This window comes from Contarinia nasturtii, unplaced genomic scaffold (assembly GCF_009176525.2).
Source record: "Contarinia nasturtii isolate CC-2019 unplaced genomic scaffold, AAFC_CNas_1.1 Cnas_scaffold_1699, whole genome shotgun sequence".
In the NCBI taxonomy this organism is placed as follows: Eukaryota; Metazoa; Arthropoda; class Insecta; order Diptera; family Cecidomyiidae; genus Contarinia; species Contarinia nasturtii.
The window spans coordinates 4179653-4192190 of NW_022199032.1; the positions used below are offsets into that span (position 1 = coordinate 4179653).

A 12538-nucleotide genomic window follows, 5' to 3' on the forward strand; every position below is an offset into this window, starting at 1 on the left:
AATTGTGAAATATTTTACAATCACAAACTGCATTTGATTACCTCATAAAATTCATTTTTGTTCATAATAAACAGGAAGGGAGCATTAAAATTGTTTTTAAAAATGACTTTTGTGAGAAGCAAAAAATGAGAGTACATTTGAATGAATCACATTTTTTTGCTATGTGAACAGGGCTTGATTAAAAACAAACGCCTATGAATAACGATATGCTGACAATGGCGATGTAAATGATGGCCCCATTTTACACTTTTCCCTCTTTAGATATTTATATATTTATTTATTTTTCTAGTGTTATTAAATTTATGGTACATTAAATTGATGAAAAATGATGTTTCTCATGTAGGGATTGTTTCGAAAATGTTGTTATTGAAACGAACAGCCAACGCAAATGAAATATGTACATGTATTTGAGACCATCTCATTCATTCTCACAACGGGAAGGTATATTTCCATGGCAATAAGATTGATGTATTTCGGAATCACTCAAAGCTCTTTGGAAAAATCAAACTAAAATGTGATCGCATTCATAGTCACCTTCATCGAATAACATTTAAGATCTCATTTACTGTTTTCTCTCTTTTGCACTCCGCCCCCTCTTCGTATCCGAAATAATTCTTTGCTTCAATGCTTTTTTTTCTCTCTTGTCGTGACTTTATTTGTGTTTACTGTTTATAAATGGGTTCACCCATTTATTTGGTGAGTTTTCGTTATCCTTGCGTTGGTAGGGTGTCCAACAAAACTCTTAACAATCATTTAAAAATAAAAATAAAAAGTCATGTTTGCATAGTTGTGCGTAGTGAATATGTTATACTCATTCACGTTTGTTTGTATTAAATGCGTCACCAAAACAATTTGCACATATTCAATCAACGTCACTAAACTTTACTCTCTAAATATTTTGCAATCTTTTACGATATGGAATAGTATGGGTGTTTTTCTTTTCATTTTAAATTTCATTTGCTTTGCGTTGTGATAGTTTGTGTTTATTTTTTTATTTTTTTGGCTCCTGTTGAGCAGCGAACCAGTAAAATACCTGTTAAGTGGATTATTTAGACGATGTATGCGTATGGATGTTTGTTAAAAAGTAAATCGCAAACATAAACTTTCATAGAAAAAGTCACATATAACGTGCATTAACACCATCTGAACTTTGTGATGTGTACACAGTATTGGTGGTGCTTGACGAGTTCATTATAGTTGTTGTTTTTATTCATTTTACTTTTTTTATTCTTGTTTTTGTGATGGAAATATTGTTTTTGAACTCTACACTCTAACGCAGATAGTTCTTTTTTTTTTTAAAGCGTTCAAGTAACTTTTTGCGCTATCAAAGATTAGAGAAAAGGAGCACCCATTATCTGAAATCACTCCATTAAATCATTTTGTATATACAGTTTCATCGAATGAAATAAAGTGTAATCGTAAGAAATTTATAAATTGGGTATCCATTACAGAACGGGGAAAAGCGAATATCAAGAACAACCACCAACAAAAATGTGAAGAAGAAGAAGAAGAAAAGAAATGTGTTGCGCCCTCGTCTTTTGTCAGATTAACGAAATGAAATTGCTTTGTCCCTATTTTCAATCTCATCGCTTTCCTGCACTCCATGTGCCTATATTTATGCGTTTCGTCTTTCTTTCCTTTTCTTTTCTTTTCTTTTCTTTATATACATCATATGTGCGTGTGTTTACTATCCGCAGGCTTGCTAAACCATTCGGTTGTTCCATTCAAAAGAGCTTGGAATTCACTCTAAATTTATGTGATGGCAAATATAAACACACATTCAATGTAACGACCTAAGGCTTTGCGATCAAATAAAGCAATAATACTAATCGATTGCATTGTCAACTTTGCTCGAGGTGTCGAAGCTAATTGCTTATTCTGCCCACGTTAACTAAACGATTTTAAATTGGAATGAGAAATACACGTATTTAAAAAAAAAATGTTTGCTTCTTTTGTCGGCGACGACGCCGGTAGATGAACACAGCACCAGCAGTTTTTCAGTCATATCAAACACCATATCAGCAATCGAATTACGCAAAACACTTTGAAAATATCATGCGATACTATTTCAAAATGATTTTTTTTCTCGAAGGGATGAAAAACATCTGGTTTCTGGTGGCAAAGTATTATAAATATATATTATGTAAAAAGAATTGACTTGTTTTTCGATACATTATTAATTATTGATATCCTAGAATCATGTTTTTTTTTCGTTTAGAATAAAAAAATTTCTTCTGCAAAACACATAAATGTTGTGAATATGTTTACTTGGAACCCTCCAGTGAAAATCCATACAAGACTTATTTTAAATTTTAGATTTCTGTTTTCTTTTCGCCCCATTTTACCATTCACAACACATTCTGCAGCGCATCGGAATTTCCATAAGTTTTGTTGCTTCATGTTCTTCTACATAAAATCATGTTTGACGCACAAAACCATGAACACATCGACTCGTCATAATGCTGGCAGCAAAGTAGCAAGTGAGCAAGTACATGAAGTGAGTAACTTGATTGTTTACATGTGATTGCCAAGAACCATTGAACGCGCACCATATGTTTTGAACTGTTGCAGTATACAGACAGGTTCATAGCATAAAACTATGATTTCTGATGATACACTCTAGAACCGACAGCTATTCAGCTCCGACAATTTCTACATCATCATTATTTTTCTCTCTCGTTCGGTTGTGTATGTGCCACCAAAGAAATGAATTGTTTAACATTGCATTCTATCTATCGACCGAATTTATGGTGGCAGACGAAGTTATTTGGTATAATCGTATTTAAAATGTTGAACCATCTCGAATATATATGTAGATTTATGTATGGTTTTTTTTTCGTATGTTGTTATCAATGAAATAAATCGTAAGTGCACATCTGTTTGAATGGGGATAATCATACTATTATGAGCATATTGTATCGATTTCTTTGTTTGTTTCACTCTTGAACATGAAATGAAATATTTTCGCAATAAATATATTGATTTGATCGAATTTGTTGTGTTTTCTTAACAGTTTTTCACATTTTATATACGTTTTAGTTATAAATTGTGAATCTGATCTTTTTAATTGCAATATATTGGATATCAAAAGTCGTGCCACATAGACAAGTGTACACATATAAATATATTTTATTTGAATTTGGATTTTTGTTCACGTTGAAATGCATACCTTTCGTTTTGATTTGGCCATGCGTTGATCACGCGAATTTTCCGCCTCTCCTGGTGGTTTTTTGCCCCATACAGCAAACGCAATTCGGGTGTATGTGAATATTAGAACCAGCAATGGAATGATGAATTGTAAAACTAATAAGGCAATTGTATAATAATAATTATACAGTGGCATCGCCCAATGCTCTTCACACACGTATCTGAAAGAGACAATTACATTTTAATATGGAGCGCATACAGTTTTGAATAAAAAGTAAATTATGCGTATATAACAAGAAACGCAACAAAAATGAAACAGAGAGAGAGAGAGACTAGGAATAAAACAATAAAATGAAAATATGAAAATGTAATTAGTAAATATTTCCATGGTGAAATGACCATATTTGTGTGTGCAATCATGTAAAAGGCAAAATGCAATTCATGAAAAAATAGTCAAAAGTTATACATGCAATCCTTCTCTCTCTCTCTCTCTCTGTCTCGCTAAATGCGTCTTTTTTCAATGCTCTTATTAAATTTTAGTTGTTAATAAATTCACCACACACCAGTTCCATGAGAGTGGATGGCATGTGCAGAGATTAATTATACACATTCACAACTATTCTCGCTATAAATGGTTAACAGACCGAATCAATGTGCCAAATTAGTGGTTTCAATGATGAAGCATCAAGTTAAAATCGAGAGAGAAAAAAACACGAATTGAAAGCACCTATATGGCACAAAACAGCCTATATGGCACAATAGTCTCGATATATATACAACTACCAAGCATTACAGGCTGTTTGCGTGAGATACGTGACGAATTATCAGTCAAATTCATAAGCGAAGATTCGCTTGTCGTTTTTGTTGTTGTGTAATTCAACACGCAACACTAGTTGTGCAAAACTGACATTAAACCAAAATTCATTTTCCAGAAAAAGCACAAAAGGGTCGTGCGTGTCTGGCTAAGTGTAATATATGTCTAAAGTGTTGATATTAAAGTGTACACATGCAGTAGCATAATTTTCACTTGCACAATCATTATATGTTGTACAGCATCGTTCCAATTTCCTCGTGTCCGTGCCGTTTTATTTTATTGTTTTACTAATTCATGGACAGTTTAGATTTGATTCAGTCCATTCAGTCACTGGAAAAACCGAATCAGTGTTCGTTAATGTACACCGATGTACTGTACTGTGGGTACCTGCATCGTATTTATATAAGCGGTTGTGTTTTTGTGCTAACACATATCACTAATTCCTGATTAATAATGAAAATTCAATCGAAACGTCTATGATTTTTGTATATTGCTTATCAAATTCTATATGTTTATTATTCACTTTCATCGTCAAATCCGAAACCATATTTGATACTGACCGTTCCCATTGTTTTATATATATAAGCATACATGTACATTTACCATCGTCATAAATGTATGTTTCATTTTATGTTAAATAGTGATATGATGAATAAAGAAAATTATGATATCTTACTTTCCGCATTGTTGAAACCATTCTTCCGGTTGGCTAAGACGAGTTACCAATGGGATTGGAAGTGCTGTTACCAGTGCGATTAGCCACACAACACAGATGATATACTTTGCGTGCCTGAAAATATACAATAACATTCATTATCAATAACTACCAAAATGCAAACATTCTTTATTGTTTTTGAAGAAAAAAATTTAACATCAAAAAGATGGAAGCACATGAAAAAGGTTCGTCCACATTGATTAAATATTGAAATGTAAACTTATTGGATACAAGATTATAAAAAAGGGAGAGAGAGAGAAAAAAAAATTGTTTGCATTTAAATTGAATCATAAAAAATACATGAGCGATCAATTTGTGTTTGAATTTGTTTGTTGAAAAAATTTGTCGGAAAATGTTTTTGGGTCAAAAGTATGAGCAAGAATGTTTAAAGTGGAATTTAAATTAGTGCAACTGAAAAATTCATTTTATTTATGGTGAATATATTTTACGATTCCCAATCAAATTGATTTCAAATGATGGTCAATTGTATCTTCACCCTGCTCTTTTTCTTTGGCGCATAAAAGTGTATTTGGTCTTTAGATGAAATCAAAGAAATGTAAACTACTTTTCCCGTGTTGTTCAAATGACACTCGAGAATTGGTTAAGCAGCTGTATTTTGTTCCTCTATTCCAAACAGCACACGATGTATGCTGTGATTTTTGTGTGTTGTTTGTTACGAAGCTTAAATTTTTGATTGAACAAATCCGAAGTTATCTTACGAAATCCAAACGAGTCGTTTGAAACGACAACATCGTAATCAATGTGGTACAAAGTAAATAGTAAATGTAATTTTTTATTTGAGAGTATGGGGTATGAGACGAAAAATGGATTCCATTTCGGTGAATTTGGTAAATTTAATCCATAATAATATACGGTGATGCTCTGAAATCGATATGTGTGGTAAAGCTTTTTAGCTTCATTATACGGCATTTTGGTGACCCTTCTTGTTTATAATCAATTATTGAAGAAGCCAAATTGAAAGAAGAAGAACCAAAACGAGAAAAAAAAATAATAAGAAGAAGCAGATGAGCACAATGAAGTCGTTGTGTTTGTATAGCAAGCAATGAGCACACTGTATGTCTTGTTTTAACAAATTTTTATACGGAAATATTGACTTTATTTTACTTTTATTAAGACAACAAAGGAAAAATAAATCGTCTTATTGCAAACAGAACTTTTTTTTTCTTTCGAAGTGGTTATTTCTTTGGTAGAAAATATATGCAAATGAAATTACAAAAATTGAAATTATATTTTAATATCTTGTGACGACAAATTTTTGATTCGGCAGGTAAATTGAATCAAACGCACACAGAAATCAGGTACGAGCACATCGAAACAAATTCACTTTTATGGCCATTTATGATGTTACATTCATCTGCTGATTTTTTTTTGTCTCCTTTTCTTACAGGAGCTAACGAAAACGAAAGTTGTGAAAATGGAAACAGGCATTATAATTTTTTTTCTTTTGTTGGATTAACGCACGACCAATTTTCCCTTCGAATATTTCTTTTGTTTTTATTTTCCCTTTGGTGCTTACGTATTACTTCACGCCATCCCCCGGTGCTTACGTATTACTACACGCCATCCCCCCACCCCGCGCATAAGTTATAATACATTCCAATCAAATTGTGCACATTTTTCGCATCTTAATATTCATTTTCGGTTTACGTTACATGCAGAAATCGCCCATATTTTCGCGAAAATGTGTCTTCAATGAGAACATCAAAACAACAACAAAGTTTGAATTATTTTGGGATGAAACGGCTTAAATATGCCAAAATCAGAGTAATTTCTAGCTGAACGGAGAATAAAGGAACCACAGCAACAACAACAAAAAATGAGAGAAAATCGTTTCAGTGTTATTATTGTTTTCATTTTCAACAAGAGAAAAAAAAAAGAGAGAGAGAGAGGTGCCTTCAAATGAAAACGACTCAAATGATATATAAATCAGTAATCTATTCGACTGAGTTGGCATATGCCATGGAATTACGTAGAACAAAAATCGTCGCATTATAGCTGATATTTGAAGAAAAATTATTTACTTTAGATCGTTCAAAAAGCGGAAGAACGAAAGAGAGAAGAATGATAGCAAATACGGAATCAAGAAGAATTATGCTTTGAAAGCACACGACGTGTGGATGAACATAATTTATTATTCTTTTTTTTTTGTTTCAGTTATTTGCTTGGTTTCATCATTTTCACGATACTCATTACGAATGAAAAAAAAATCTTATAATCCATCCACTCAGTTGACTCTAAATTGTGTGTTTTCCTCACCAGGAGTGAGTGAAAAAGAGAGGGAAAGAAATGTTCAAGATTTTTTTTTAAACTAGCCAGATTCGTGAAAAGTTTTACTAACAAAGTGTCAAAAGTTTTATTGTTTATGATGTGCGCGCTTCAAAAAATATTCATTTTATGCGTTTAAAAATGCGGCACAACAATAAAAAATTACCACTGCCATCGAGCATATTATTATAATATTGTTTTTTTATCGCATAGATTTCCTGCGGCCAAAGTGTCTGTGCAGCCGATTCAGCCAAATTGTGCTGAAAATATTGTACTGAACGAAAACAAAAAAATCACGACATTGAAACGCAAAAAAATGAGGAGGTCCGTGTGCAACGGGAAATGAGTTTAATTACTATGTAGCCGTTTCAATGCTCATGAAGCGACAGTGTGGCGTCTTAAATACTTTTCTAGCATATTAAATTGGTTCGCGAAATCGTTTCAGAAGTAATTTCCGCCAAACATTCGAAAATTAATAAAAACCAAACATCTGATTGCGTCACGAACGGTTGAACTTAGCACAACGATTTCTTTTTTTCTTCTTTTTGAATCGTTTATCTTGATGATTTAGTTGATATGATTTGCTTTCATCAAAACAACATTGAAACAAAACATTGGCACGCGGAAACGATACGAAACATTTTATTGAAATCGTAGAAAATGTTCGATGGATATATTTATGTATTTGCCATGTGGTTTGATGACGATCATCAAGTCATCAATGAATATAGGCAAAAACGAGAATAAGAAGAAGAAAAAAAATGAAGAAACATCGAGAAAGAAAAAAAGTTCGCAAACAACTGCTTAAACTTGAAGCTTGTAGCATCTTCAAGTGTTCAACAATAAAAATGACTTCCAGTCAACATCGTTAACTTTCTGCAAAAGTTTGGTGTTCGATTGTTTTTTTTTCTCTCTCTCTCTTTCTCGATGTGCCTTTATTGTTATATTATGTAACTTTCGTGGATAAACATTTGTTTATCAAACTACAATGTGTGTTGCTACGACTTTTGGTCGACCCCTTTTTTTTGTTGGAAAAAGTAATACATGCGTTAAATGAACTATAGGTTATTTTTGAAACGCGTAACACAAGTACGTATGAATTTATAGCCGTCAACTCATATAGTAAGATTATATTTATAAGCGCTAAGTGGATTGTTGGTGGTTTTTTTATTATTTGAAGGGACACATCGTTCTTTCATCAAAATAAATAAATTAATAATAAATTCTAATTGACCACATGCTCCAATTGACATACTACGTATTCAACTTTTTTTATTATTCTAATTGATTCGATGTAGATAAAATAAAAAGAGATAGGTACAATGAGAAAAATACTAAAGTTAAGTACTTAGCTATTGTTTTTGAACATAATATATAAGTTTTAAAATTCTTGAATTATTCGTCAGCCCAATTGACGTACAAAGTCTATTGCAGATCGTATGCTCGTCATAAAGTTTACGTGAAAAGTGTTAATTTCGCATAATTTATCAAAATTTAAAAGTTCGATATGCATGCATGTGATGAGATGAGCATGATGTGATGACAACGAAGTCAACAGCAATGATGACGATGACAACGCTGTTAGCTTTTTCCTCAATCAATTTGTGATATGTTGGGAGAATTGCGTAAAATGTACAAGCATCAAGTGGGAGGAAATAGCTTGAGAATATATTTACATACATTAGGTGATGACAAAAATTAAGAAGTAGGAAATAAAAACGCTTTCGCATTACGCGCGAATGGGATGATACTCATTGAAATGACTGGTAAAACAACAGAGACCAAATGGAAAAAAAGTGTGCTGCGTGAATATTGTATAAAAAATTGCGTCATTCTAGCAAGTGATAAAATATGGAGGGTTGATATAGGATAAAAATGTTTCAGTATAAGTTGATGGTAGTGCCCGCGTTGTGTGTTTTTTTTATTCATTTGATATCATTGTTGATAATATTATGAGTAAGTAGCGCAGCATGTGTGTAAAGTCATTCATTGTATGATACAAGCTGCAATTAGCAGATGTTTTGAAACTCACATAAAACGTGTATGGTGCAATAGGGTGACTGAATTATATTCAACCAACATATCTTGCTAATTTTCCAAACGGCCCTGGATATTTGAGAATAAAAAGGACATTTATATTGTCTTAATTTAAGAGGGATGCTCTTCGACCCTTTTCATCAACGGCACCACACATATTGTGTGGATGTGGCAGCATAAGCTTTTATTACGATCAAATCATTTACTTTATGAGTTACTATTCCTTTTTCGCTTCCTCGCTCGAATAATCCAATTGAATGTGTACAACGATGCATGACGATATATATATATCCACAGCACATATCATAATGCGGTCAGCATATTGTATACGAAAAAGAATAGCATTAACATTCAATCTTCTTCTTTTTGTTCGACGATTTTGCATCGTTGAATTTTCAAGTGGAAGGTCAATTGAAAAGTCACTCACGTGCATTGAATCTTTGAATGAGTGCGGTTTTTCATCCATTCATGCATTCAAAATAATATATTCATTGGAAGTTGATATATCCGAAAACCGAATTTCGTTTTTGCTCACATTTATTAATAACAAAACTAATATTCGAAATACAACAACACTTTGCACGTATCCATTCTTTGTGTCATACACATTTGACATCATTTCGTTCTGTTTCGGGACGTGTGCACACAAACACACACACTCACACACCAAATTAAATGCGTGATGAATAAATCTATTTAACAGACGGGAGAGAAGAAAAAGTTTTTTGAGTAAATATCATTCGGTGATATTGTTTGTCACCCTAACGCGTGCCAACATTTGTGTTGCGTCTACGTGCACTTTTCATGTTTCAGTAAACATTCGCTTGCTGATAGACTTGATAATGGGTTTGCACACTTTTGCTATACAAACATTGAGCTTTTTGTATTGTATTTTCTCTCTCTCTCTCATTCACTGTGTATCTTTCTCTGCAATAGTAATACGAGCAACACCCACGGTGGCTGCGCCACGAAATCCCATATAAACTACCGCCGTTTGAAGATGATTTAAATAACTTTGAAATGGAATAACTATAGTGTTTAAAATGAACTCCGTCTAAAATCGATTTCACAATCTATTGCTCATACCGCTGATCATAATTTACAAGAAGTTGAATCTTGCGACACTGAAATGATATATTACAAACACACGATGAAAAGGGTAAATTGAAAAAAAGGAAACAAATAACCAAAACACATTGAACAAACTTTAAGCACTTTAAAACAATGGTAAATGGCAGTGTACGATGGCAAAATATGCTTCTTTATCTTATGTTACGTTAGAAGTTTAACCATAAACAGTAAAAAAAAATTGTATCGAAAATTGGCGGCAATTTTATTAGTCATTTCATTACACCCGTTGAATGTTTATCTTTTCACAATCGATATGGGCCACATTACAAATACACCCACAAGATGATACATGTGAATTTGAGTCCCCAATCGAGTATATATAGATTCTATTAAATTTTATTGTCAAAATTGATTCGGTTGGAACAGTTGATTTTGAGTGAAAGCTCTTTTGATCAATCATTTCAAAATTAATGAAAAAATTGTTAATTTGATCAGAAACGATTCACAGGAAATTACATTCATGAAAAATTCAGAAGAAAAAACTTCGACTTGAAACTACAAGATACCTCTAAAAAGATCCACCCAACCGATCGAATAATCATTGAAATTGATTGAATGTCATCAATTTTTAAATATTTTCTCTCAACTTTTGTAAATATACATTTCTTCAGTAGTTATCGATCATTTTAAATGATGTTCCGTTAATTTTGATACTTGATCATTTCTTCCAGGCGTCTAATATTTACCCTTTTTTTTTTACTTATTTTAACTTTTTATCAGATGAGCAATCAAATAAAAGCACACCATAGGCTTGTCGGATTTTGTTCCTCTCTGAGACTTTTTTATCCAATGATTGAAATTTGATTTTACTACAATCAAACTAAAGCTAGAATTTGAAAATAATATGTTTCTCTCCAATGTATCTGCATCTTAAATTTGAGTTTTTGAAGTGAACACTAAAAACAAAAAAGAGTCTCAGAGAGGAACCAAATCCGACAAGCCTTATTATTCGATTATTTTTTGCCAAAAGTTTCAGGTAACAAAATTGATTGCCTTCCGAGTTTATTCCATCCCTCTTTGCTATTCAGTTAGTTTTCCATAACATTTCACATCTTTTGAATTATGGATTTTAAATGCAAATAGTTTATCCAACATAAATTGAATAGGCTTCCGGATAGGATGATTTCAAAATTGTGCACATAAGGGTAATTTACCGAATTCAGAAGGTTTCATTTTTAGCTTAACACTTCAATAAGTTTTTCACATATTTGTCAATTGTATCCAAATTCATCTTAAAATCAACGATTTCTACGTATTTTCTACGATTGAAGATTTTTAGTATGAAATAAAGCTCGAATCTACTCGATAAAATTGTTTGGTAATTTGAATTGGTTACCTATAAACTAAGTGCTATAATATCTACATCTTTGGCAATTACAATATTTTTGAAGCTTCAATTCTAAGCTCGATAATATTTTGAAAACAAAAGTAGTAGACTTTATCCGAATATGAATTAGATCAGAATTGGGCAGCTTTACCCTTATATTTAATCTCTTTATCAAAAAGATACAATCATCTATGGAATTTAAGAAATTTTTTTCGTATTGCGATAAAAACATGTGTGAAGCAATGGTTTTTCTTTTCTCGCATTATACAGCAAAAATAAACATGTGCATGTTATCGTTGGCAGTCTCGTAAACACTAAAATAAAAATATCTGTTTTCCAATTTTAATTTCGTTCTCGTCAGAGAATGATCTGATATACACCGCAAAGCAGCATCCAATTCATACAGTGTGTACGATACGGTGTTGATAATATTTTTCATTTCTTTGCTTCTATGAAGACAGCACAATCAACATGAAAATTATGTGTCCCAAATGCATAAACATGTGTAGACAGAAAAGAGTGATCTGAGATCCTGAGTTCATGATGGTACAAGTAAATAATAAAATTCGTTCATATTGTCGCCCAATTTCCCCGCCTCTTTCATCGAATTAGATGGCATACGGTTGTCTTTCAATTGTGATGATATGCTTGGTGATTGCCTGCATGATGTTTGTCTTTCTGACCTGTATTTGTACACATCATCACCATATTAGCAATAATAATAACAATAAATGAAACGTTTCTGCTAATTAAACGATAATATTTTGGTAATCATGCGCGATGGATGGACTAATAAATTTAAGAATTATAAATAAGCTTAAGACCATTGTTCGTTAAGTTTATCTATTATTTTTGGTTGTTGCTGTGATAAAAGTAAATCGCATGTTTAACGACATTTTGTTCAATATATGCGATGGACGCATTATGTATGTACTTATTTGGTCACAAACACTATAAACTGAATCTGTTCAGTAATTCCCCGCCGTTGTTATTCGTCACTCAAAATAAATGAGAAAATATCATTTTTATTGTGGCAATACAACGAAATACAATTTCGGTATTCTTTCTTTCTCTGTTTTTT

The 12538-nt window shown here is 32.3% G+C and overlaps 1 protein-coding gene across 3 annotated transcripts in view; it reads right to left on the reverse strand.

Annotated features, from left to right (window-relative positions):
• LOC116346914 (RYamide receptor-like) overlaps positions 1 to 12538 on the reverse strand; it is a 59089-nt gene that overhangs the window by 31534 nt on the left and 15017 nt on the right. For all 3 annotated transcript variants that reach the window (XM_031777208.1, XM_031777207.1, XM_031777209.1), the window contains 2 exons: positions 4638 to 4751; positions 3170 to 3368 (listed from right to left, as the gene is read on the reverse strand). In XM_031777208.1, coding sequence (XP_031633068.1) covers positions 3170 to 3368; positions 4638 to 4751 — 313 coding nt within the window. The remainder of the gene's footprint in view (positions 1 to 3169; positions 3369 to 4637; positions 4752 to 12538) is intronic.